We start from the raw sequence: 27,128 nt of genomic DNA, 5'->3' as shown, positions 1-27,128 counted from the left end.
TATGACTCAAAATTAAAACATCTAGTTAATTAAAACATTTGTGTCTCTAAGCTGTCGGCGACTACCGTGTCTGTGTAGACAGAGGTTAACACAGCTGAAAATGATCTATATTGATTATACAGCTAATAATTGGCAGTTGTATTGGCTGCACGGCCTTCTTGAGCTCAGTAAGGATCGGAAAAGAAGTGACAGCATACACAAGGTGGCACAAATGAAAACCTGAACTGAATGAGCTGCTTTGTGTAAAATTTGTGTACAGTCTCAGATCAAATTTCCCATCATTTGTTTGGTTATGCAGGCAGTTTTGTACGTCATCATCGGCAGTGACCTATCCAAGAAAAAAATGCAACCACATTAGATTTGGTTCCAGAGGTTTACTCTTCATCAGTGAACTTAAAGCGTCAAACAAGAGAGCAGCCAGTTAATAAACACATTCCTGAACACTCACATTAACACAGTGGGGTCAAAAAGTTGTCCTTTTCTTTTGTTTACCCTTTTTATTTCCCAAAACAGAAGTTGGACCTGGGACAGTAAAACAAATCTACCTTTTGACCTAAATGTAATGTGATGTTAAAGCTATGTGTAGTGGTTGGTTTATGTGCCCCTCTTGAGTGCTGCTTGGTGTACTATTGAACTACTTTTGTATGTTCATTGGACGTCCTCAGACTGACTATGTATGGACAGTTTCAGCCTGTGTGGACATTGTAGTGACATTGTGTATCTGTGTATGCTTGGTTGAATATTTGCATCCATTATGAAGGGTTTATAAGCTGTAATTAATCACTACTTTATTGTATTTTCTATACCTACTTTGCACAGACTGTTCTCCTTGTTGCTGCCTGGCAGTCGATACAGGAGCATGGCTTTCCCAACTCATTAACCTATACCGGACTCTTGTGAGAGTAAAATGAACTATCAGCCATATCTGCTGCTACTGTACCAGGACTGATAACAGTACATGTGCAATACTGTATACACTATTAAAACAAATCCAAATAGCTTACAGTGTTGGGTGCCAGACACACATTATAACATTATTACTGCGAGTTTCTGCGGTTTTCAATTTCAAATAATTTCTAACCTACTACCTACCCGAGTGTGCTACAACAGTTTACTTTAAGACAAGAAGTTCGTGTCCTGGAGGTGATACAGATACAACTACACCAGTAACCTCGCTCTGCCAAAGATTGTTTATGCTTCAAGATGAGCCACTGTAGGTGGATGTTTAGATATTTTTTTTTTGTGAAATTCTAAACAATTTAATGGTAATTTGCAGGTGGGCTACAATACACTGCGTTCAGGATTCAGTGTTTAAGATAAGTTGTTCCAATAACCTATTTTTTAATTTAAATTTTTTACCTCCTATCAATAATTATTCACTGTTTAAATGGCTGACCTGATCTTAAACTATTACACCAAAAGGTATGCCATTGCTGTTTCAGTGGCATATGCAATTTCTTTAATGGTATGATGTTGCTGAGCTACCAGCATTAGGGCAGTGGTTTTCAAACCAGGTGTACCTGCCCCACCAGGTGGTACTTCTGCTGTTGCCAGGGGGGATGTGGAGAGATTGTTGCTCAACTCATTTGAAAAGAATGAATTCATGATTTGATATAAAAAAACACAGCTTAAACAATTAATTTATATGTTTATGTGTAACGTTAATATATTTGACCACTTGTCTTAAGTTATGACTTCAGTACTCGTGGTGGATGCCGCAGTATCGCTGTCACATAATATCAGGTGGAAGTGAAACATCTCAACCCCGCTGCGCTCTCTGGCTGCGTGCACAACAAACCCCTCCCCTTCACGGCTTAAGAGGACACCTCTTCCTCATTATATACCCTACCTGGGTTGACAGACGTACCGGTTGCCAGGTGTGTGAGGGTCGCCTACAGTAATGTCCTGACTGAAGAAGGTTGTCGTTGTGTCAACAGCAGTTAAATGTAGTTTATTAACAAAGTGGCGAAGGTCGACTCGACGCCCGTCCTAATTTGGAGAGTGAGGTGAGTAAACACCAGAGTTGTATTAACCTGTTTGTATGCAGACTTACTGCCCTTGTCTAACTTAGCGTATAATGTTCAGTTTCTTCTAAAGGGTGTGTGTGTGTGTGTGTGTGTGTGTGTGTGTGTGTGTGTGTGTGTGTGTGTGTGTGTGTGGGCCATACCATGGAAAATTGGGTTGTTGTGTTTTATTTATTATTATTTTGTCCACCATAACAGCAAAAACCTAATAGAAACACCTTACAAGTATTAAAACTTGTTTTTTTTTAAATGATAAATTACTTAAATATTAATAGAGATTATAATAGGAATTAGTTGTTTTTCTTTTCAATTTACACCAAGAGTTGTAGTTTATAGAAAAGAGCGAGTATTGTACGTGTGTGTAAATTAAATGGTACAGCATGGAATAATACTAACATTAATTAAATACAAGGATTTTTCTCAGGGTTAGATTTAAAGTTTATTCAGCTTCAGCCATTGTGTAATTTAGTGAATGGAATAACATATATTATGAGAATTTAAAAAAGCAAGTAGAAATAATATTATAGTACATATATAATAGTATTGCCCCAGACACACTGCTTAGACTGAGTGTGAAACTGGATATTTGGCATTTGGTAGTCGATTCGTTTTGACATCTATTTTGCTCAAGCCATACTGTTAAAACTTGTCAGAGCAGGCATGGCAACAGGAAACCGAGCTTGTTGTCACTCTGGTTACTGTACACAATAATAATAAGAAAAGACATTGAAAAGGTGTAGCCCTTTTGTACATTAAAGGCTGCCAATCAATGAAGGCAGCTTTCCCACACCCCTTCAGGTGACTAACTGCTTAAAGCATTTTGACATCTTCACTCTGAGCCAATCATTCAACCTCTGGTACATTTCAAAGAAAAACATGCAGAAAATCAGCACAGGACTTGGAGGCAAATAAGCGCGTTGAGTGTGTTGACACTCTGTCATATTATAACACGTACTGTATGCTGGTGAGCTCAGAGGAATAAGGAAGTACATTCAGTAATGATCTAAAGTTCATTTGGGTTATATTTCACAGAGGGATATTTGTCAGTGAGATGAGTCAGAACATGCAGTGAAGTATTTATCCCTAGCAGTCAACATTTAGGACTGAACTATATTCTTGACCATCAAAGATCCCCTTTACATACGACAAATACAAATAGTTTGTTTGGAACAATAATGTCTAATGTTTTCTGTCAAATAAAGTATAATTTTTTACATTCCTCCAGAATCTCTGAATATTGATTGACACATTTTGTTCATATCTTCAGCGTATACTCACTGGTAGCTTGTATAAATTGCATAATGGACCAGGGTTCACTTCAGACTATTTGTAAAGCCACAATCAAGGAACAAAGAGAGAAACAAATTTTTGAGTGGAGGAGAACTTTTATATATTCAAGGTTTGTTTGACAGATTCAGCACGAAACCACCAAGGATACAGGATAATCCTTTTCAGGCTTGGCTAATTCTGGTGAATCCAGTTCCTTTTTGAAACCAGATGCTCCAGTAATATTCCTCACCTTGTAACCCTTTTGGGTGACGTTGCAGATCCTTTCTCTGATGAAACTGATGAAAGCGGTCATATGATGCTGTCAGTCAAATAATAATAATAATAATAATAACTTGCATACTAATTCATATTTTTAGTCGTAGATCATATTTCATCAGCATGATGGCCTGTATGTGTTGGCTACAACATTTACAAACAAGTATTGTTTGTGCTCGTTTTACCTTCATGTCTCCTTGTTTTAAGTAAAAACAAGTCAAGCAGCCAAACCATGGCCAGTTGGTGTAGTGGTGCTTAGAGAAGTGGGGTATACTGTTAATTTATGCCCCCAATTTATTTTTTTAAGTAGCTTGTCAGCAAAGGATAAACGCCCTGACATCTAAGACTAGTCTTGCATAGTTAGTTCACCAAAATATGAGCCAGTAGTATTTAAATTAATTGTTCAGGGAGTAAAGCTACTAACAGCAGATTTTGCTGTTAGTACTGACCCGCAGACGGGTGAGACAACTACATAATTATGCATTTCGAGTAGAGTATTCCTACGGAAATTGGACAGCTATGTCATGCCTTCACCATCCTAGGAAAACGTTTAGCATGCAGAATATTGCTGCATCAGAGAGGATTTAGAAGTGGGTATACCCAATGCCGACTATATAAGTAAGGTATTACTCTGTATACCTGCGTATACCCTTCTCTACACCACTGACCATGTGTATATATGACCTCATTAACCACAAGCTGGTGATGTCACTTCCTTTTTCAGGACGCACTTGTGACAGTTTGTGCCAGGATGAGGAGACACCTTGGAGTGGCGCTGCTCTTGCTGCTGTTAACAGCTGTAGAGTCCAACAGTAGGTTCACAACATTGTTGTTTAAAGGGTTGGTTCTCTCAAAATATGAATTATATAAAGCCCAAACATTAGAGTGATCCATATACCACCTACAGTGGTAGATAGACTTAGACATGCAGCTTAGGAGATCGGCCTCTGAGATTTCTTCAGTGCTCACAGCATTGGAAAATTACATTAAAAAAATTATCTGCATAATCCACAGATCTCACTGTATTGTGTGAATTGGATCTACTTTCTGCCGAATAAATAGATCTCTTTTGTCCTTTCATACATCTTTATGTAACATATTGGTGTCATGCCTGAATAAGTAACCCAGTCAAGAGCCGTAAAATGTCACAAGGGTAATCTTGCTGGCTTCAAATGGACAATTGATACCTTTCTCATCCGTCCATTAAATATAAAGGCAGTCTGTTATCTTTGCTTATCATAAAGACTGGAAACAGAGGGTAAACAGCTGAAGAGAGTAAATAGAGTATCCTGGTTATGAACATGTTTTTGGAGTATGCTGGTTATGTTTTGCAAATGTAAACGTAATTTCTTGGTTGAGATGGTGAGAAATCAAGACACACCTGCAAGCAGCGGATCTGAAAACCTGGATACTGCTCTGATCATGTATACAGGGATACGTTTTTCCTGTTCCATTAAAAGCCTTATCCTGAATATGATCAACTCATTAATTTGCATATAAACACACGCATAGATGTCACTGTTGAATTCTTCAACAGCAGTTTTCCAATTCTGTGTGCACAAACAATATTAACCGTCATGAACTGGTGGAAGAAGAAACTTTAGGCTACGTTCACACTGCAATATATAACTCAGATAATTTCATGGCTGTGAACAGTGGAAATATGAAATCAGATACAGGTCTGATTTTATGCGATGTGACCTCTGTGTGAACAGTCATATCAGAATTCACATGACTTTTACGTCACTCTAGATGGATATTTGTCATGCGGGTCACTTCAAGTCTGTGAACTGTTTACACTGGAATTTGATATGGGCCACATTTTAAAAACAATGTGTACAGCCAAACAAACAGACAAACAGATCAGAGCAATCAATCAGAACTAAGAGTGCTAAGGCTTTGCAGTGTGAACTAGTGTGTGGCAAAGAAAACCAAAACTGTCTGCATGGATAGATACTGTTAAAGGTAGTTGAGAAATATTTTTTTTCATTTGTGAACCACCCCTTGTTTAATATAACACTCTGTCTCTTTTTAAAATCGTTTTAATGCTAAACTGGGAATTGGGAGCTGACGCTTGTTTGTCACGTGTTGCCAGGCATGTCTCCACCAGGGAAACCAGTCCTGCTTGGCTGCAGGTCCCCTGAGAAGGAGACGTTTACCTGCTGGTGGGAGCCAGGCTCCGACGGAGGGCTGCCGACCACGCACCGCCTCTATTACGAGACAGAAAGGTCAGTCCAGTTACTACGTTTTTTTTTATATTTATTGAATTCTTAGAATTCTTTTCTTCAGTAGTAGTATTGTAGACAGGTGAGTGGAAAACTACCAGCTCCTTTGTTCACACACTTGTGCTCAGTCAGCTGAGCACAAATCTTTGTTGCTGTGCAAGTAAACCTACAGACTTCAAACACTTTTTGTGACCCTCACTTGCCCTAGCCAGAGGGAAAAATGCCCATCCTGAGAGTTTGAGACTTTTCAAGCATGGAGGCGTCAGTCAGTTCATCCACAACTTTGGTCCAGACTGAAATATCTCTACAGCTACTGGAGAGCTATTTAGCTATTTACTAAGAATTAAACAATGTGATTTTGACTATTGATGACATTTCCATCAACCTCAGCTGATGAGATAATAATAATAAATATACACAAAGTGCTTTACATGGTTAATGGTGATCATGGTGTCACAGAGCCATGCATGGCTGTAGACTCTCAGTCTTATTAATACATAAAATGTGAAGTTTATGGTTTGACAAAAAATTTACAACACAACACCTTACATTACATCTGAGACATATCTGATAATCAGTCAAACCCAATACTTGTTTATTGAGGGCCAATAGCACAGTTGTACAATGCTGCCCTTGTTGTAAACATATGTAAGTAGAATGTCCTAACAAGTTTTTACTCATATCCTGGTCAGTAAAGGTCTTGCTTTGTCTTCGTACAGATTGGAGGGAGTGTACGAGTGTCCGGACTACCTGTCAGCTGGGAGGAACTCCTGTTTCTTTAACAAGAGTCACACCTCCATCTGGGTCTACTACTACCTGACAGTGGTGGCCTTCAATTCCCTCGGGAATGCCACTTCAGACACCCTTAAGATTGATGTGATGGAAATCAGTAAGTTGTTACTCCCAAGAAGAAGAGGGAATAGAGATTGAGTATGTTCCTATTCACTGACACATATGTGCCCCCTATTTGTAATAGATGCACTCAAAAACCCTCGAAAGATAAGATATAAACATCAACAGAGTCTGTATTTGAATAGAGATTTCAGTAAAGCAAACTTCTGTATATTTAAAATATCCTCTAAACTGCTTTAAAGGTTTTTTAATTGGTTATGATGAATATGTAGAATATCATTCAATGTGAATGTGGGGTTGGCTCTGCACTGTACTACTTACTTACTACTTACAATGTCTATAAAAAGTAGTGACCTACTTCTTCCTACAAGTAGGATTTCCCCACACAAATGTGACCAAAAAAACTTAAAAGTTATTATTAATTATAATTAAGAATTGCTTAATCTGTTTGGAGTGATAAACTTTGAACTACTGACAATGATTAGATCTATGTAGTCATCAGAGTACAAGGTAACACCGCAGAACATTATCTGTATTGAGTCAGATAATGATTGGCACAGTTTTATTGACTGTGCAGCGTTCCTGGGCTTAGTAAGGAATGGAAAAGTACTGAGTGACAGACACGAGGCGCGAATGAAAACCTGAACAGAATGTTGTGAAACTGGTTTGTGTCCAATGTAAAACTTGTGTACAGTCTCGGATCACATTTCACTTCTTTAGTTTGGCTATGCAAGCAGTTTTGTATGTGACCTCCATGTACTGTAGTTACAATGCATATGGAGTTCTGTCACATGTAAGAAAATAGTAACTCCACTGTTATATCTTGTCCCTCTGATCTAAATTTACTTTATATTTAAAACATAAATCATGTATGTGTAAAGTATTTGCTATGTTTTTTGTGGTCTCTTATAACCCCATAAAGATAATTTGATGTCCAAGGACCTTCAAAAGCTCCCTTGAAGCACAGATGCCGCTTACTGCACATGCCCTTGGCTGCTGTGAATCCTCTCAAAGAGTTTTTTGTTTTTTTTGCCATGCTAGCATCACGGCTGTAGGGATGGCATTGGTGATTAGTCGGTCCACCACAACGTCTCAACAACTATTGAATGGATTGACATTGAGTTTTGTATAGTTATTGATGATCCCCTTTCCTCTAGCACCATTGGTCGGTTTTCACTTATCTGCTGAAATATGTCAACAAATACTGGATGGATTGCTATAAAATTGTACAGACATTTGGGCGCCCGGATAGCTCAGTGGGTAGAGCTGGCGACCCATGTACTGAGGCTGAGTCCTTGCTGCAGTGGCCCAGGGTTTGGATCCGACCTGCGGCTCCTTGCAGCGTGTCATCCCCTCTCTCTGCCCCCCTTTCCTGTCTATCCTCAGCTTTCGCTATAATAAAGGCAATAAAAGCCCATAACATATATGCTGAACAGAGATGGTGAACATTGTACCTGCTAAACATCAGCATATTAGCACTTGGCATGCTGATGTTAGCAATTATTGCAAAGCACAGCCTGAAATAAGCATTAGTGTCGCTGTAGACTCTAATTTGTGTTCTGTCAATACCTGACAGTGAAGCCCAATGTTCCTGAAAATGTAACCATGCTGGTGCAGGGGAAAGAGGACACTCCAAATATCCAAATCAGATGGGAGCATCCCTATAACATGGACACCAAGTCTGGCTGGGTCACCGTTAAATATGAACTAAGAGTCAAACAAGAAGGCAGCAACAAGTGGAAGGTGAGTTTTAAGTGTTAAAAACTGAACTGAAATAATATGCAGATTAACTGTCTTTCACAGTGGGGCCAAAAAGTATTACAGCTATATTTTTACCCTTTTCAGTTCCTGCTGCACACAGTATGTGCTATAGACATGTGATACACCACTTTAAGTAAAACAAATGTATTACCTACCTGTATTTGCAACCACTGTTTCAGCCAATAGTGATCAAAACCGGACTACAACATTTTTTTGATTTTTGATTTTTTTTTCTCTAGTCATATACATCAGGTACAGAAACCCATTTCACCCTGTACAGCGTCAGTCCCGGGGTGGTGCATATGGTCCAGGTGCGTTGCAGACTAGACCACGGCTACTGGAGTGAGTGGACCAACACTACCTTTGTGAAGGTCCCTAACAGTAAGTCTCACAAGCTCTTTACAACATCTTTGGCTTTACAGGGAGGTGGCATCTGTTACACGTACTGATAATAACTGGAAAATGTTTTTTTTATTATTCTATAAATTTAGATTTTCAGAACGGAAGACCGTTTTGGATATTGGTTTCCTGCCTCTCTGCAATTCCTTTCATTGCAACAATGTGCATCTTGGTCATGACGAGGAAACAGTATGTATCTACTACAAAAAAGATAAATAACTTTTTATCTAAAACCGGGATGATAAGGGAATCCTGACCCACTTAATTTTGTCCCCCAGTGTGAAGCAGTATGTTCTGCCCCCTGTTCCTGGTCCAAAAATAAGAGGAGTTGATTTTCAACTTCTCAAGGTAATACTGCTTTTGCATTGAATTTATCAACATATTTAGAAAGCTGCTTTGGAGTTGATAACAGTGAGTAGGTGATAATGTACTGAATTAATCCTAACAAACTGTTCCAGAGCGGGCGATCTGAAGATGTCATCAATGCCATGATCATCAACCAGAACTTTCCTCTTATGGTAGGCTGGAAGGACCAGATGGAGGAGTACCTGATAGTGACCGAGAATGACAATGGGCCTCTGCCGGATCCCTCCAATTCTCAAAAAAGAAAGAAAAGCTTGATTATGCCATCCGGCTTCCGCTTAGACTCGGAAATACAATATAAGGGGTCAACCCCCATCCAAAATGACTGGCAGACGGCTGAGGAAACAAAGAATGAAACAGATAACTTTGTGGAGCCATCCCAGCTGCCTACGAAGGAACAACAGTGCCCAAGTATAAACTTTGTAAACCCAGAAGCAACGGAACGGAGTCTGTCAAATCATGAGAACGCCAGCAAACCCTTCACAAACAGCGGTTATGTGGATATTCAGAAACATGAGGAAAGCATACAGGAGGTAGATGTGAAACAGGTGGACTACAGCAGAGTGAAAGAGGTGAACGGTGACAATATTCTCATCCTTGAGAAAAAAAATCATCACAGCTCTGGCTCCACCGATGTTCAGACACAAGAGGACATATCCGATGACTACAGCAGGGTGAAAAAGGTGGACAGTGACAATATGGTCTTCCTGCAGAAACAAAATGTGTCCGTTGACACTTCCTGTAGAGAGAAGGGTGACCACTACACAGACTGTTCCCTTCAGAAGCCGAGAAACCTTCATGTGACTGGACCCCATAAAGTGGGCGTGTGCACAGGACTCATCGATAGCGGATATGTTGAAACTATGCCTGCACCACTTTAATGTAAAGTTTTGTTTTATATGCAATGTCCAAATACAAATGACAAATGTCCCCAGTAATTTACTGTGTGATTAGTGTTTTCACCATTTTCTGACATTTAATGGACCAAACAACTAATTGTTATCAAATTATTAACAGATTCATCAATAAAGAACATAATCGTTACAACCTTATTATCTGATGGATTTCCATGACATTTGGCACAGACATTCATGGCCACCAGGCAATGTAACTTATCATCTAATTCACCTAAAACATTCTATATGTCCAGTACTTTGGTTTCTAACCTAGTACATCAACTGTGCTTTGTATTAAGTACTAATTAGCAAATGTCAGCATGCTAACATGCTGAAGTCAGATGGTGAACATGGTAAAGATTATACTTGCTAAACTTGAACCATAACACGTTTAGCTTAAAGCACGGTGTGCTTAAGTACAGCCTCACAGAGCCACAGTCAGAAAATGTCCTATAAGTCACTTGACATACCAAGTTTCCTCCCAAAATGTTACACGATATTTTTCATATTTGTTTTATTTAAAATCACAAATGATTACATTTTTGAATGAGTTTGAAATTTCTAATAAATTACATTTCAGTTTTACTTTGAGACAGGACATCCATCCTTTTGGAATGAGACATTTCATGTGTAGTGTCTGCAGAGGTGATTTTCTATCACTTTGTATAAGGGGTTTAAAATAATTAATCAATCATCCTGTATCTATTTAAGGAGGGTAGTAACAAGACAATTCAAATGTGTTAACAAAGGTGTCATTTTCATAGAAACCACGATAGCATATTAAAATGTTGTTGTTAGTCATTTTGTGATCTTGAATGGCACTTGCATAGTGCAGTTTAAACTGATTATTTTTGCTCTATCACCTTAAGGACAGAAGCTTGAAGAGTAAACATTTTTTTGTCTTTGGTTTATTTGTTAAATATGGTTTTAACAGTTATCTCATAGAAGATGTTTCTCATTTTCTTTAACCAAATAAACAATATTTTTGAGTAAATTGAACATTTTAGATATCCCTCAAATACTTTCCAAGATTCTTTATTCAGACCAAAATTCTGTTATTTACTGTAATGTGGACTGACAAATGTTACAAAAATATCCAATTCTTGCTAATTTTTTTCTACATTTAACTAAACAGATCCCAGGTGGTTAGTTTTTACATTTGTACTTTTGAAGACTCTCCCAGTCTGTCTGTGATTTTGGGATGCCACAGGGAAGCATACCTGGTCCACCTCTCTTCCTCTTCTATATTAACAACCCACACTCATTTGTCCTCATTATGCAAGTGATTTCCTTGCATAAGGATTTTAATTTCCTATTTAACATGTGACCACTGAAACATCTGTCTATTAATGTATTAAAAAAATAATGTATTGTTTGCATCTCCATTCAACCAAGGAAAGTTGTCTACACTCCATATTACACAGTTTACAAAAGCAGAATCAAAAAAATATACAACATTATTAGGCCTTTCATCATCCAGTTCTAAATTCCTATCATTTCACAGTTTGGTCTCTCACTACCACAGAATTTATTGAACCACATTATAGTAGAACATTTAAAGGATTAGTTCAACATTTTGGGAAATACACTTATTTGATTTCAGGTGGAGAATTAGATGAGAAAATTAATACATATCACCTTTCTGTATTGTACAAGTAAAGCTATAACCAGGAGCTACTTAGCTTAGCATAAACAAATCTTTCCAAAAATGTTGAACCTTTGCTATAAGATTCATATGCAGCTTAAGACTGTGTATAGACTTTCTTCTATAGCAGACATCTTGACTTTACAGAAAAAGTGTTGCTAATAATGTTAATGATATATCCGAGCCCTGGAACTGACATTATTAAATGAAGAGCTGTTATGCTAGTGCTTTTTCAAAATGTCTGCTATAAAACTGCCTCTTGTCAACCCTCCTCCCTGTAGAATTGACATAATTCAGCAAGACTTCAGTATCCTATCAGGTTTACCTTGCATGAACCCAAGCAACTTCTACTTCAAAATAAATGTAATTTTTTACATCTTCATTGGTGTAAAAAAAAAAAAAAAAAGATCCTATACAATATTAATTTCATTCCTGAAATCTGAATTCTGAATTAATTTTGCCCATTTCAATTAAATTTTGATCACTTATTGCTTTGTTTTAACATGTGATGGAAACCTAGCACTTTGTCCAGTTTTATCATTATGCTATTTTATGGTTTATTTTTCATCACTATGTAGGTAAACAGAAAACTCACTAAACTTTTTAACAGAGTCAAGTTAACAGCAGGTAATGTTTTCCTTTTTTTTTTTTGTACATCATTTAGCTGTTTTTCCTCTTTCAAGAAAATCAAACGCTACCATTCACATGTAATCACAGGCAGTACAACATACAATGTGTAGTACTTTGGTAGTCTCAGACGAATAAAAAAACAGTCTGTACTATGTAGTGCAATCAGGATAAAATAAACAAAGTTCTGACTTGTCATGCAAAAAAGGATTTCCTCTCTTATGCAAAGACAGAGCATAGGTTAATTTTTAACTCTAAACTGAACCTAGGTGTAGCACGGTGGCCTAGGGATTCGAGACTGTGGGCTTTAAACACGGTTCAATAAGATTCTGAGCTTGGGAAATCTATGAAAAACTGTTATGTTAATGTGTAGGAAAGATTTGTAGTTATAGAAATATTTTTGAGAATGTGTAAATACATTTCTGCACAAATTAGATCAAGAAGAAAAGAGAAAAAAATTAAGTTACATATAATCAGCTGCTTTAGTGGACATTTAAGTGCAAACTCAAAGCAAAAAACTGTGTGAAACTCAGCTTAAAGTTCCCACACTGTGTGCAACACTGAAGTTACAAATCTAAAATTGTGTGGATGTGGACCTACTAGTGGCATGCACAGTTTGGGGACAGTTCTCCAACAACCTCAAATCTTTTCTGCATTAACAAATTTAAAACAATTTCTCAAGTGTGATATACAACCATCATTTCACAAGCTTGTAATCTTATTGGCCCTTATTTGAGCCCATATAAAAGACACTGACCGTGCAAATACAATGACAGTCGATATTGGCTGGGGATCTTTTGTTGCATGCTAGCCATCCTCTCTCCCCCTTCATTTCCTGTCATCTCTCTAATGTCCCTGTCGAATAAAGGCAAAATGCCACAAACATACTGAACCTAACCCAGAAGAGAAAAACAAAATGCACCATAAGTTTAAACGGCGTCAAAACGTCACTGATCATTTCTTCGTAGTAAATAACTGGTTGATATTTGACACACATTCAGTACATAAATGCCTGCCCATCCTTGTGGGGTGCTAATAGACAACATGATTGAAAATTCATATTGTGGGATCTTTTCAAGTGACTGGTTTGGTCCTAGTCGGTGAGTGGTTAATCTCTCCAGTTTATAACCCCCCACACACACTCTTAAAATACTTTCAACTCAAACAAAAAACATATGACTTTAGCTATTCAAAACAAACAGAGAGGAATTCATGATTCATTGCAGACATCAGCCACATATGTAATTTCCTGACAAAATCCCCAGGTTGAGAACTGCAGCAGCAGAGCACCTTGCATTGCTCTTCCTCTGCATGTGGGATTAAGTCCATCCTAGTTTCTTCTAAAATGGCAATCAGCATGAGTGGGTTTGTTTCTTTTCTTTTTTTAGGCACGGAAGGCTTTGCCACTGTCAACTCTTCTCATCTTCATCAGCGTTTTCAGTACATTCACTTTCCAAGTGCATGGAGCTCAGCTGCTCCTCAAAGTTCAGAAATGTGTGGTTGTAATCCTTCTCCAACATTTTCTTCCAAATTTTTACTAGAATACAAATACAATAATTATTATATTTTTATATGTCTTTCAGAAAAGGTGAAATCTGTTATTGTATGCTCTAGCTCTGCATCTCCCCTGTGGATTTAATTGGTCAAGTCACAAAATTAAAGCTTTCACTTGGTTTTAAAGCACAGGTATGACAAACCTTGGGTCAGGAGAGTAACTTACTGTATTCTGGTTCCTCTGGGTTTGTGGCATCAGGACTGGGCTCAGCCTCCTCAGCCAGGCTGGTGATCTGGAGCTCTTCAGTGTTCAACACCTGCTCCGTCTCTGCCTGTCCGGTCTGTTCCAGGCTCGTTACCATCACTTCATAGGCTCTCCTAGCCTCAGACGACAACTCGATCATCTTATGATAGACATCCTGGGGATAAGAAAGACGTTTTCTGCTTATTTAAAAATACTTGGTCAAATATCATTAATTGGTGCATTGATCATGTGTATGGACTGAACATAGACCTGACCTGTGCACCATCGTAGTTGAAGATGCCCACCAGGCTGACAGGCACTGCCTTGTTGACGCAGCGACCCAAAGCTTTCCTGGAGAGGGCAAACACGAATGGCACCCCCTGTTCACGACAAGTGTCGATGATGGTGTAAAGAGCTTCATCCAGGCCTCCTGTGAAAGGTGACATTTTTCTATGAGTGTCAGGATCACAGTATGGTATACATTTATACACTGTTGCTTCCAGGTTTGTAAATGAGTAGGATGCCAGGTCATGCAAAAACTGTCATAATCAGACTACTGTATGTACACATTTAGCTGGATAAATGTGAAAACTAATATTTTTAGTGTACTTTTGTGTTCATAGATCAATAACGAAGTAACAAATAGGTCCAATTTTGGATTCTTTTTTGAATATAGAAGATATAGAACAAATTACACACTGACTTAGACATAGTCAACTGTTATAAATAAAATTGAAAATAAAAATAAATACCATTATTACTTTTTCAGAAACAACCAAACTATGCCAACACTTTGCTTCTTGTGGCTGAACTTCTCATAGAGAGTCTCTGAGCTGTACTAAGGCCTCACCATCCTCACTACAAGGTTGGGCACCCTAACAATCTCCCCTCTAGATATAAACATATGCAAATATTTCTTACAAGAACACAAATTTCCCGCTGGACTTGAATGCATCTCCAAAACGTACTATTCTCAGCCATTCAGAAACAAAAAAATTAGAACAATGAGGCTCTCACAAGGACATGGTACCTTTGGACTGGATGCGTTCACAGTTGGGTGAAATGACGACACACTTGACCTTCCTGAGTTTGAGGTGCTTCAGGACCTCTCTGAGCCCCATCACAATGCGTCTTTTCATGCGGGCCTTCATGGGGTCCTTCTGGTACAGTCGGTCCTGGAAACGAACCAGCTCCTTTAGCAGAGCCGTCACACACTCGTCCACGTCTTTACTCAGCATCTGGCTGCAGTAGCTGACATGGACAACAATAGACATTTCAAATTAACAAAAAATGTGAGAGAAACAGTGACTGAACGCACAGCGGACACACAGACAACCGACAAAGATTGTGCTTTTACAGTCTTACTCTCTGAACTTTCTGCTGTGGATTTTGGGTCGGTTGGCCGGGCAGGGCACAGGTGAGGTGGTTTGTCGCTCTACGGTCTCATCTTTGTCGTTCTCTTCATCACCCTCCTTCACCATCTGGTTTGTGTCATTTAACTCTAGCTGGTCATCAAGTTCCTCTGTAGGACTCCCAACCTCATCTGAGCACAAAATGCAGATTATTAGATATTGGTTTTAATCAAAGATTTCCTTAATCTACTTCCAGCTGTGATTACTGACAGTAGGAATCCATTGAATTAATTTGTTTCACATGATTGCTCTCACCTGTGGCATTTGTGTCACACTGCTCTTCTTCTGCAGCATCATTAGCAGGTTGGAACTCATCTTCAGGCAGCAGTCCTCTCTCCTCCAGCAAACGTCTTTGTTTCCTCTCCTCCCTTTCTTTCAAAATGACCTGAGGATCAGATGGAAACAAACGAACAAGGCTCAAATACATTCTTACGAAATGCAGTGCGTCTGTATTAGAGTGGACTGAGTGACCTTACCTTCTTGAGAGGAGTGGGTTTCTTGGCTTTGGGCACCTCTCTCTGCTTGCCTTTCTTCACCAAAGGGCTGGTGGAGTCCAGGGGATTGTGTGCAATTTTATCCTGCTGCCAAGGCGGCTTCTTCTGTATTAATGCTTGCTTCTGGACAACAGGTAGTCCTCCACCAACTACAAAGAAATTATTTCAAAAGAGACGTTGTTTTAATGCTCTGAACCAACAGACCTTTTAAGTGAGTGTAAGCCCAGTGTACTTTTATATCATCTTTATCAAAGAAGGCAGGAGAAATGAGGAGCCCCACTGTAGCAGAGGCCAAGAAGCTGACCATAACTCACCTGAGAGAATGACTGGCTTGGCATCCTGCTTAGCTTTTTGAGATTGTTGCTTCTTTTCCAGCACGGCCAACATGTTTCCGATGTCTAGCTGAACAGGGACTTTGCTCTTCTTCCCAGATGCCTTTTCAGCTTTCTAGAAATCAGGAGACCAAGAACAGGGGTCTAAACTAGACTTTTATTCCAGGTTAATATCAAAAGATCTATTTGAATGTAAGACAAAAATACACACCTGTCCTTTTTTAGCCGTCTCTGTGGGCTGGCTTTTTGCTGAAGGTGATTTTTCCTTTGTTTGGTCAGCAGACTGATGCTGCACACCTTCTCTTTGGTTTTCCTGAAAGAAACGCAACATCGGTTTTGCAAATTAAATACTGTCTAATTAATATTAATGACCCCACATGTTGAAATGTGTATTCTTCACCCATGCCATACGCAGTTTCAGCAAATCCTACAGAGACAGTATTGCAATTGTTATGTGAAAACATCTGGGAGGAGAAATAAGTGATGGTGTGTACCTCATTGCATAGTTTTGCTGCATTGCTGCTTGTTAAGAATCTGTCGATCCCAGTAAAAGCAACAGTCAAGCCTGGAAACTCCTCTTCATCCTGACAAGACAAAAATAAAAAATCATCTTCCATCCAACACTTACATTTATTAAATGAGTTTTGCTTTTGAACTGAATGCAAATAAAGAGATTTTTTTTTTATTTACCTCAAATTTTGGAGGCTCTTGATAAGTTGGTGGCCCTTCTGACTCAGCTTCTACGTCTTCACCAGCTCCTTTAGCTTTCTTCTTCTTCTTCTTCCGCTTTTTCTTCCCCGGAGCTCCGTCTTCCTGTTGTGCAAGAATGTCGTCCGTCTGACGAGAACAAAAATGAAGTGACAGAAAACAATGTTTAACCACATAGAGTGCAGTTTAGTACATTTTTGATACCCATTAGAAGGTTGAAGGAAAGCCTGTGAGGACACAATTACAAGTATGTTGATATATATTGACATTTATATCACATTTCTCTCAGTGTAATTCATATTATTAATAAATTAACAAGTCTTGGAACCAGATAAGTGACAGAAAAAGGATAGATGAGTAACCAGTTAAAGGTTTTTGGTTTCTTTCTGTCTAATGGAGCTGACTGAACACTGAAACCTAATCTCACAAAGGATCTCACATTTAGCTTATAGCTGTATTATGTCATCTAACCTGCATCTGATTGCTGTTGATTGTCTTCTCTTTAGGGACAGGTTTCTTTGGAGGTTGAGAGGCAACGTTAGCCCAGGAAGTCACCACTGTCTGACCTGTTCACAAAAATAAGTAAATAAATCAGATGATCAATACCAGACATATTATTGACACTAAACGGCTAGCCACAGGGACTTTCACCTACTTGATGAAGCAGCAGAGGAATCTGGCTTAGTGGCAATTTGTTGGGGGTCAGGCTGTGTTGGGGATCCTCTCCTGCCAGACTATTCAATAGAAAATCACAACAGCACAAAATTCATGAATATAACTTTGTGTTATTGGAGTAGATAACTGCACAATCTGATATTTCATTGAGCTCACCTTCCAGGAAAATACAGATGTTTGTGTTTGAGGGTTGGTGGGTGGAGGAGTTGGACCCCAGCACTCTCTCTGAACAAGAGGAGGGCCTGCTTTGCCCAGAGGAACACCAGCCAGCTCCGGGAAATCAGTCATCTTCACTTCAAACGGGACCAAATCGGCCTGTGCAGGTTTTGACTTCCCTGCAGAGTTCGGGGTAGGTCGAGCGCCTCTAAAACCTGTGGTCAAATTACGAGCAGAAGTTGATTAAGATGATTAAAAAGATGATTAAAGTGTAAGCCGTTAAATTATGTTCGGGAAATGATAGGATCCGCGAGCTGAGGTGCCAGGATAAAAGTTAACAATGCCGTGCGTGTTATTCACCTTTTCTCTGTGCATCCAGTGAGTTCTTGCCCATAACTCTGCCTTGAGCATTTGAGTCATTGTTGCTTTTTGATGTCTGTGGAAAATGGACCAAAAAATCAGTAAGAATAATAACATGAACACAGTTTGTTGTGTCAGTTGTTTTTCTCTGGTACCTAAAATGAAACAAACCTTTGCTTGTGGATCCCGTGCAGACCTGTCTCTCTGCAGGAAATCATTGCTGGCCTCTCGAACGCGCCGGCTGCTGCTGTAGCCATGACTCCTCGACACATCTCCTCCTCTTCCTGCTGGCACTCCGTTTGTATTGGATGGACTCTGCTTTGGGCTCACACCAGACCGGTTCCTTAACAAAAGGTCAGAAATGCACACAAGTAAGGGGCTTTGAAGTGGGGGTGCTTCAGCCTCAACTAGGTGAAGTGCTTAATTACTTTGATCATGACAAAAATCCAAGCCTGATTATCCTCCTACCCTTTTAAACTCTGGTCGGACACATAAGGATTAGGTAAGATCAGAGGCGGTGATGAGGTTGTGTGGTGCTCAGCAGGCCCCTTCCTCAGTCTCCTCTGTTGTGTGTGGTCAAAAGACTGGACAGCAGAGGATACTTTGCTCTCCTGGGGAAAGTAAAGATTGTCTGTCTGCTGGTATACGACCTTTGACAGTCACGTTACAGGCTGCAGTTAAAGTAAAGCAATGTATTGGGACAGTACTGTCTGATCACTTTATCCTCTTTAGACTCACACTTCACTCACATGAAATGTGTTTTTAACTTTTTATCCCAGTTATTTAGTTATCAGCTCACATGAACAGCTAGCACGGCTAAAGTTACACTACATTTAACTTTTAGGTAACCTGCCAACATGTAATATTTTACAAAACGTCCCAACCAGCAGGTTATTGGTGTGGTCAAAACAGCTGTTAACTTATAACAACCACCTAACTACACGTTTGCACCAGCTAGCTAAAGTTAGCTCAAAGTTAGCTTACGTTCAGCTACATGCGTTAGCGTTACTGCCTAGCTTCTGTCAGCTAGCTTAAAAACAACAACACAACCGTCCGTCACTTTTCGTTAACTACCTTGTCCATATTCAGGTTTTCCTATACGCAGTCACATGTCCGCATCTTCACTCGGTCCTCCATGTGCTGTCAAGACTCCCTGCAGGAATTAGTGTAGCTCAACAGTGGGCTGGCTATCCAGGCTAAGCAACCTGTTTGATAGCATAGCAGCTAGTTGAACCTGATTGAAACAGCTGATGTTTACAGTGTGAGTTCAACGAGGAGAGCTTACAGCGACATCTTCTGGCTAAAAGCTGACAAATCAACTTCAGTAACGCTACAAACTGGACCAGAGATATATATAATAGAGCTGATGATATGTCTTTGCAGGTATTCAGTGATATTATGTCACCATTAACTAGTGTTATCTTAGAAAGAGAAAGCTCAAATAACACTACAAACCTACAGCCAAAAGCCCAGAACAGAAATCAGTAATGTGCACCACTGAAGTACAATATAACTACACCTTATTAATTGCATTGTTATTTAATGTGCGGGCCAGCTCCTGCAGAGTGCTTATAACACCTTAAGTCCTGTATTTCAATAGATTTTGTGCATCCTTGGTGGATATTTCTACATAAATCCAGCCATGAATTTTGAAATACACACCGTTACTTAAAATAAAAGTATAAAAGTATTATCAGCAAGTTATATTCAAAGTGTGTTTAGTCAGACTGTTCCCTTTGTATTATTATTCATGCATTAACGTTTCATTTGTGTATTTCAATGTTATATCTGGTTGAGATGTAACAGATTGTTTACTAATTTGTATACTTTTTGGTTGACTAAAATTATTTTATACTATCTATACATATGTTTTTATGCAACATCTTAATCTGCAAAAACAGTTTTTATGCAACATCTTAATCTGCAAAAACAGTTTTAGCAGTCAGATACATGTTTTGGAGTAAAATATATGTAGTAGTAGCATAAAAATGGAAAGCACTTGAGTAAAATACCTGCACACATGTACTTGATTTACTTTCCAGCGATGAAATAAAGTTTATTGAAAACCTTTTTGTACAAAAATAATAATTAATTTCCATAGACATAATGTCCTTCTTATTCTTTTTAATTTCAAGAAAGTAGAATATCCACATTTTTTAAGTGAGCTAAAATAAAAAGCGTACTTTGTAAAATATAAAATCTGAGTGATAGATAAAATACTGCATATAAAATGATATACAAGATACAGAATAAATGTCATTTGTTACCCACCCATGCATTTCATACTATGTACAGGTCTACATTGTGTACATTAAAAAGGCATTACATCATTCCCCACAATAACTTCCCTCTGTTTTGGCAGGTGCGTGTCTTCTTGCATCAGTTTGTTTCATGTCATGATCCTTGTTAAACAGCGCAGAAGGTATAAATCTCCTTATTACTTTTTTAATAAGTCAGTGCCGATGTAAACATTATAACATTCATAGAAACTATAAAAAATTCAAATGTCTCTTTCAAGTCTTTGAGTCTCTCACTCCTCCTTTAGCCTCCCAGCTGCTCTCAGGAGAGCCAGAGGAACAATGAACGAGGCTGATGTGAGGAGAAAACAGATCTGAGCTCCAGCTATCCAGTAAACTGTGAAGAAAACACAACAGTTAAAATGAGTAAGCAAAGCAATTTCTACCAGGCAAAATTACTTATCAGTCTATAAAATTTGCTACAGTTTTTTTTTCAGATTTTAGCAGCATTTACTGCCATCTGTCTTCCTTACTCGAGGATGACACCACTGGTCCCAGTGCTCTGGCCAGAGCGCCCAAACTACGCAGGATCCCCATCACTGTGCCCTTCTGACTGGCCGAGCCTGGAGGAATATAAGATAAGATAAGATAAGAAAACCTTTATTTGTCCCGCAATGGGGAAATTGCAGTTTGCAACAACATACAGAAAGGGCAGAATAAGAGATAACAAGAGCAAAGAGTAGCTTATAAAAGATAAATAATGAAATAAAGTAGCAATATAGAATATATAGAATATCCGCAGTAGATAATCAGCAACAGTGTGCACATTGAAGTATCAAATCAAAATAAATAAAAATAATTTCCAAGAATGAACAAGCAGCTCACCGTGGTCAGAAACCAGCGTTGACAGACATGGAACAACTATTGCAGCAGCTGTAACAAAAGGAAGCACATATAATGTAATTACAGAATAGGTTGCATTTAACTTATATTGTTACGCTCTGTCCTTTATGTGTTGACTTTATCTTGTTTTACTCTTAAATTATTATATTACTATTTTTCAGATTTCTTGCTCCAGTTACTAATTATTTTTCTCACAAAGTTGATTTATCGTACCACATCACTTATGCAGGGTTTGTTATTTTTGTTCATTCATCCCCTTGGTCCTTAAAGCACATAGTTTCCTGTTGGGACTCTAATCATGTGCAGTATGCCATAGTTGATCAGTTATATATTTTACACATTCCTGGGTACAATAAAAGGTTGAATTTGTAATAAAATGACACACAGCGTAAAATGAACTCACCGAATGAGTATAACGCCAAGCCAGCGTAGAGCATTGTAATGTTCCACGAGAGCCCAATGAGAATAAACGCTGGGATTAATGCTATGATTGCCTAAAAACAAGAAACATGGTTCATTAAAGAAGACAAGTATGCAGTGGTGCATCATGTTTTTTTGTAGCAGCATTAAAAGTATTTTAATGTACAGCTATTTGTCATATAAACAGAAGGTACTCCTACCATACGAACGGCATTGATATGGTGCCCGGGTTTGATTCTTCGAGCATAACCCCCCTGGATCAAAGCCATGATGACACCAATGAAGAAGAACATCTTTCCCTGCTGCATACTAGTGCGAGAAAGATGCTCGTAAAGATCAAAAAGTTGTTGTTCAGGTGTGTTAACTGTAACCGACAGAGCACACAGCTTTATCTTTGAGTTCATACCTTGTAAAGTGGAAGCGTTGGTGAGTCAGAAAACTCAGCGTGAACTCCAGACCAGAGAACAGGAAGAGGTAGCAGAAATAAACCAGGCCCAACACTTGAAGCTTCTGCATTCCTGTGAAGACATTTCCACCTTCTATCAGTGTGCCAAAGTTCAATCAGGCTTTAGAAATGGGTGAAATGGGTGTAAGCTTCTGCCTCACAGAGGAATCCAGTATGTGCTGTACTTACTTTCTTTGGAAGGTGGATCTTTTGCCCTGGTAACAGCTGAAAAATGGAACAAAGATAATGGGTTCATAAGGTCCCGGGAGTCCCCGAACCCTGAAGATGAAGCCTAGGGTGAAAAGAGGAAAAATGACAGGAGAAATGAGAGAAAGAAAAGAAATTTCTGATGTTTTACATATTTGTATTCTATGTTTTAAAGCCCCAGTGTTTCCACTCATGTTGTCTGATTAGAGCTCTTCTGTGTGGCCGTGTACAGACTGACAGCTTCCTCACTTTTCTTACCGTGGTAGTACCTGTCAGGGCAATAGACCTTTTTCACAGCAGCCATTGAATGAAGTAGTAGGTTACCAGTGATACTAATTGAGGTTCTGATCCATTCAGGTCAAACAGAGTCAGGGTGCTGCTATTGTGCATGTTGGCTCACTGGAAAAGCTTTGCTACACTAAACACCTATGTTTACCTGTGATAAAAGGTCTATTTGCACCATTATCATTGTTATTAGCTCACAGAGTTTGGTGACATTTCCCAGCATAGCTCCACCCAACGCCAGCCCGAGAAGAGATCTAATAAGTCAGAGTAATTGAAAACACTTTGTTTGCTGCCCCTTAAGTAAAACTGTATGTGATTCAGTTCATCAGTTGGCAGTGTGAATGTTTCCGCAGCCAACCTTGACGTCCTTCGTGAGTGTCTCTGGCAGCATGAGCCAAATGAAGAGGAGATCAGCAATACTGAAGCCCAAGGCGAGCAGAGCTGGAGTTTGGTAGAAGATATTTCCTGTTGTTTTGGAGCTGAGGGCGAAGTAGGCACCCATCAGAGGTCCCACGGTGAAGCCCAAGGAGAAAGCGATGCCAATCATAGCCTGGTGATGATAAAATCAAAGTTAAAAGACATTTATCTGACAGGTGACTTACAATTACAAGAGCATTAAGTGGCTTATCACTGTAATCACAGAGTAATGTCTGAAGAAAAGAAGGGACAGAAAACATGAATCGCTGAATCCAATCACATTATGACAAAGAAAGTCTGTGCCTACCATTCCTCGGTTCCGTGCTTTTGGGCAAGGCAAGTCGGCCACGATGGCAGTGCAGAGGCTGACGTTGCCCTTACAAATGCCCCCAATTACACGAAACAAAAGGAACATGCTGAAGCTCCGGGAAACGGCCCAGACTGCATAGGAAGACATCAGCCCTAACTGGAACATAAGGCATCCAATTAGCCCGAATGAATCAGTGATGATGGCGAGGCTGCATGATTTCTTACACAAAGTAGAGTACAAACTGTGCCAAGTGAATGACTCTATGTTTAACAAGAAATGACATTATTGCACTGTTGCTCTTTTCCAACTTCCAATTAAATCCTGAAGAAAGTGGTGTTGGCATTATACTCACTGTGGTAAGAATGAGCAAGGGTCGTCTGCCATGGTGGTCTGACAGAGCCCCGGTTACTGGTGACGACAGGAACTGCAGCAGAGAAAACAGCGACCCGATCAGACCTAAAAGGCAAATTAAGGATGAAGGTGGTTTCTTTGTATTATTAAAATCCTATGTTTAATTAATTATTAATTATTGGAGTCACATGAGTTGTGTTGAATGTGAAATCAAGTACCTCCAAACAGAACACTGTTGTATTTCTTTTCCATAGGAATCCCCACGGCCTCCCTGAACCAGTCCACAACACTCTGCAGAGACTGATACACAACATCCTGTACGAGAGAAAAAACACAGAATATACAACATCAGACTGGGGCAGTACAAACACGAGAAAAGAGGTCAATTCAGCATGAGTCAGCACGCAGACTCACACACACACACAGCTCATGACTGCTAATATAATCACTCATGAGCTGGTTATGGTTTTTATGAAACAGATTCTTTACACAAAGCCTCCTTTGTTCAATAGATGTGACGGACAGTGTGCATCAAATTCTCCACATTGTCTGTCTGTCTCCACCAACTACTACAGATCCCGTTGTTGTGGCTTTGTTCAGATTTGAGAAAGTAGACACATTAGACCAGGTAGAAACACACTTTAAGAAAAATGGCATGTAGCTGTAAAAGTTCCTATTTTTCTGTAATGAATGTGCATCAAATTCTGCACTCTTTTTTTCTAAAAACTCTTTTTTACCACAGTGGAATCAGTTGCTATAGACACTGGTGAAAATTATGTTCAGCTGTCTGTCTTTTCAAACCAGTCTGGTGATTCAAATTGATGAAAATATAATCACAAGTGATAATTATTTCTAATATATTAAACATATAATTTAAATGTAATCAAATGTAGCTGAAAAAAAATCACATTTTAAATCTCTTCTTAAAACAGACTATCATAATTTTGAACCCTTGCCCTGTGTTTTCAAAATGTGTCTTACAAATAAATAATAAAAAAACATTAATAATCACTTTATTGTCTGCTCTGATAATAATGAGCCTGCACATTTCAAAAGTGCCTATTAAGTCATCGTACTGCTGTAGCAAAAAGTACTCTTTACACGTTGTTTCTCGGATGAACAAAACAAACCTCCGTTTGTGCATAATGGTCCAAAATGGAAGGTAGAAGAGGTAGAATCAGTGTGAATCCCAGCAGGTCCAGCAGCAGGATGATAAACACGATGTTGATGACCTTTGACGACAAGGAGCCGCCATCCTCTGCAGATTTGTTTACAGCTGACATTCCTCCAACTGAATATGGTGTCTCTTCCTGTTCGTAGGTAAAACACAAACAGGTTACAGTGCGTTAGAAGAGCAGCTAATCTCAAGGTATACAGGAACATGTTAGTCATTGGGGAAATGCCACACTTACAACAGCTTCATTTTACAAGTCTGAAATTTCCTAAACATTTACTTAAAAGTTTCCTGGAAATACATATTTGGAACTAACTATTAGAGTTTAGCTAGTATTTCTAGTATTTCCCCAAATTTCCTTGAAAGACTTAAGCAGTAAATATCCCATTCATTATTCTTTTATTATTGGAAATGTTATTCCTCGTATATTTAATAAAAAAATATGTATATATTATAATTGTTTGCCGGATTTTAGACAAATCTTTACATGTGTTTGTTTAGGTGGCAAATGTGCACTGTAGGTTATAATTAACTGCAATTTGATCGTGCCCATCTTGTCAATAATTAGTACCACATTATACAGTTCTTTCCAGGAAACATCGTATGGATTTACAGTTACATGTCACTTACGTCCTAGAAAATTATAGAAAAGGACCTTTAAAATGAAGCTTTAATGCAAACAGTAAGTCAGTAATCTGCAGATGAATGGGTAGATCCCAGTAGAAACATTAACAGGGTCAGCAGTTTGTCAGTGTGTTGGCATTTTCTGTCCACTGTGACTACCCATGCTAAAATATGAAGGTTATTAGTATGACAAGGTGACTCTTAATGGATGAAAGCATCCATCATATGTCATTTGTAAACAAATACATATTCACACAGGTCGATGCCTTCCAGTAAAGTTGCACAATCACAATCTCCATTAATGACTTCTTACAGTAAGTCATCAGGGAAGACAGGAAAAAGGTGCAACTCAAGGAAGGAGGAAACAATTGTGCATGCTGCTACAATGTTCAGATCAAAGTTGATCCCAGTCTGTATGAACTCCTCAGTAAACGCACTCACATGCAAACATGTTTTTAACTGCATTAGATCTAAAACTGTTAGTCCCGCTCTGATAAAATCACATTTCTAACAAATAGTTTGAGTGTTTTTATCGATCCGGTGAGACTATCCAATATTTATCAGCATCACCTCTTATGTGACACAACCACTGTAGTTTAAAGAGCGAGAACAAACCTTGTAACAGCTCGTACAGTTTCCGCAGGTCAGTAATAAATGAGAACAGATCACACCGAGGACTCACCCGACTCGATCAGTTCTACCTTCTCTCTCTCATCAGTCCATTATTATTAGTCCACACCAGGAAGCGGTGTCCTCTTACATTTGGATGACAAGAGTGTGTCGTAACCCACGCACACAGACGAATGTGATGCCTTCAGGTCATTCTCGTAAGCTCGTATTTCCGCGTTCCGCGCTCGTTCAGGATTTTCCTGACCCTATGTATGAGCTCGTGCGTTGCTTTTTCAAAGAGACCCCCCCCCCAATCTCATATGCATAATTCGCTGCTGTCTGATACATTACAACGCACATTCAATCAGTATAAAGCTGTGTCATTTTTTATTTGTTTTATTAAACTAATGCATAGCCAGCCAGCTGCTTCAGACTGCCAGCCATGTGCCCCCCCCCAAAAGACTTTCAGGGGCCCCATTTGGCCACTCCTATGAAAAATTCCTGGAGCAATGCTGCTCCCTCCACAAATCAGTTTATTACTTGTTTTTTTTACTTGTGGTCCAGAAACCGGTTGTATATTCAAATGTTTTTCTGTGATTGCATAGATTTCTACTACATGTTCACAAACAGCAGGCCAGTATCAGGTGATGTCTGTGGAAACATATTTTTAAAAAAAAAAGAAGCATAGTGTTTTGGGCAGACAGTAGGTTTCTCTGAGATCATAGAAATACACTTGAAGATACAATCAATTTCTAGAAAATAGCTAAAAATGAACCAAGGGCAATGGTTGGAGTGCTGAGATCAAACAGCTCAATGTTCAATTCCAATTTCAATTTCAATTTCAATTTCAATTCAATTCAATTCAATTCAATTCAATTCAATTTTATTTGTATAGCGCCAATTCATAACAGAAGTTATCTCAGGACACTTTTCA

At 38.9% G+C, this 27,128-nt stretch overlaps 3 protein-coding genes across 4 annotated transcripts; 1 reads left to right on the top strand and 2 right to left on the bottom strand.

Annotated features, from left to right (window-relative positions):
• The first annotated feature begins 1,835 nt into the window (after window positions 1-1,835).
• On the top strand, window positions 1,836-10,650 carry prlrb (prolactin receptor b). The gene is made up of 9 exons (XM_051423087.1): window positions 1,836-2,006; window positions 4,294-4,381; window positions 5,665-5,797; window positions 6,514-6,683; window positions 8,223-8,389; window positions 8,647-8,788; window positions 8,899-8,995; window positions 9,085-9,154; window positions 9,265-10,650. Exons 2-9 carry the CDS (start codon window positions 4,321-4,323, stop codon window positions 10,048-10,050), a joined length of 1,626 nt encoding a protein of 541 aa, XP_051279047.1. The 5' UTR covers window positions 1,836-2,006; window positions 4,294-4,320; the 3' UTR covers window positions 10,051-10,650.
• LOC127376321 (selenocysteine insertion sequence-binding protein 2) lies at window positions 10,565-19,448 on the bottom strand. The gene is made up of 18 exons (XM_051423071.1): window positions 19,287-19,448; window positions 18,681-18,823; window positions 18,384-18,555; window positions 18,213-18,288; window positions 17,853-18,067; window positions 17,677-17,755; window positions 17,493-17,587; window positions 17,004-17,150; window positions 16,808-16,897; window positions 16,525-16,626; window positions 16,296-16,428; window positions 15,964-16,130; window positions 15,743-15,872; window positions 15,441-15,618; window positions 15,106-15,326; window positions 14,351-14,505; window positions 14,058-14,250; window positions 10,565-13,874 (listed from the first exon to the last, which is right to left on the bottom strand). Exons 1-18 carry the CDS (start codon window positions 19,293-19,295, stop codon window positions 13,747-13,749), a joined length of 2,433 nt encoding a protein of 810 aa, XP_051279031.1. The 5' UTR covers window positions 19,296-19,448; the 3' UTR covers window positions 10,565-13,746.
• A 794-nt stretch (window positions 19,449-20,242) lies between these two features.
• mfsd10 (major facilitator superfamily domain containing 10) lies at window positions 20,243-26,389 on the bottom strand. Of its 2 annotated transcripts, none has more exons than XM_051423194.1 (13): window positions 26,268-26,389; window positions 24,918-25,097; window positions 24,006-24,102; window positions 23,789-23,892; window positions 23,434-23,592; window positions 23,068-23,259; window positions 22,407-22,509; window positions 22,179-22,290; window positions 21,973-22,081; window positions 21,756-21,846; window positions 21,335-21,382; window positions 20,983-21,072; window positions 20,243-20,846 (listed from the first exon to the last, which is right to left on the bottom strand). In XM_051423194.1, exons 2-13 carry the CDS (start codon window positions 25,068-25,070, stop codon window positions 20,743-20,745), a joined length of 1,362 nt encoding a protein of 453 aa, XP_051279154.1. In that variant the 5' UTR covers window positions 25,071-25,097; window positions 26,268-26,389; the 3' UTR covers window positions 20,243-20,742. The 2 variants fall into 2 exon arrangements, with proteins under 2 accessions (XP_051279154.1, XP_051279153.1); XM_051423193.1 differs by having other exon boundaries at window positions 26,201-26,326.
• Window positions 26,390-27,128: the final 739 nt, after the last annotated feature.

Source organism: Dicentrarchus labrax, unplaced genomic scaffold (assembly GCF_905237075.1).
Source record: "Dicentrarchus labrax unplaced genomic scaffold, dlabrax2021, whole genome shotgun sequence".
Taxonomy (NCBI): Eukaryota; Metazoa; Chordata; class Actinopteri; family Moronidae; genus Dicentrarchus; species Dicentrarchus labrax.
This window is presented reverse-complemented; position numbering and strand designations above follow the sequence as displayed.

Excerpts from the sequence above, each read along its gene's own strand:
- LOC127376321 (XM_051423071.1), bottom strand. Across the intron at positions 15,619-15,742 it reads GTGTGACACAAATGCCACAG|ATGAGGTTGGGAGTCCTACA; the intron begins GTGAGAGCAATC and ends TTTTGTGCTCAG. Across the intron at positions 14,251-14,350 it reads TCAACTACGATGGTGCACAG|GATGTCTATCATAAGATGAT; the intron begins GTCAGGTCTATG and ends TCTTATCCCCAG.
- prlrb (XM_051423087.1), top strand. The coding sequence starts at position 4,321 with ATGAGGAGACACCTTGGAGTGGCGCTGCTCTTGCTGCTGTTAACAGCT. Across the intron at positions 4,382-5,664 it reads AACAGCTGTAGAGTCCAACA|GCATGTCTCCACCAGGGAAA; the intron begins GTAGGTTCACAA and ends ACGTGTTGCCAG. Across the intron at positions 8,996-9,084 it reads TTGGTCATGACGAGGAAACA|TGTGAAGCAGTATGTTCTGC; the intron begins GTATGTATCTAC and ends TTTGTCCCCCAG.
- mfsd10 (XM_051423194.1), bottom strand. The coding sequence starts at position 25,070 with ATGTCAGCTGTAAACAAATCTGCAGAGGATGGCGGCTCCTTGTCGTCA. Across the intron at positions 23,260-23,433 it reads AAGCACGGAACCGAGGAATG|GCTATGATTGGCATCGCTTT; the intron begins GTAGGCACAGAC and ends TATCATCACCAG. Across the intron at positions 21,383-21,755 it reads CTTGGCGTTATACTCATTCG|CTGCTGCAATAGTTGTTCCA; the intron begins GTGAGTTCATTT and ends CTTTTGTTACAG.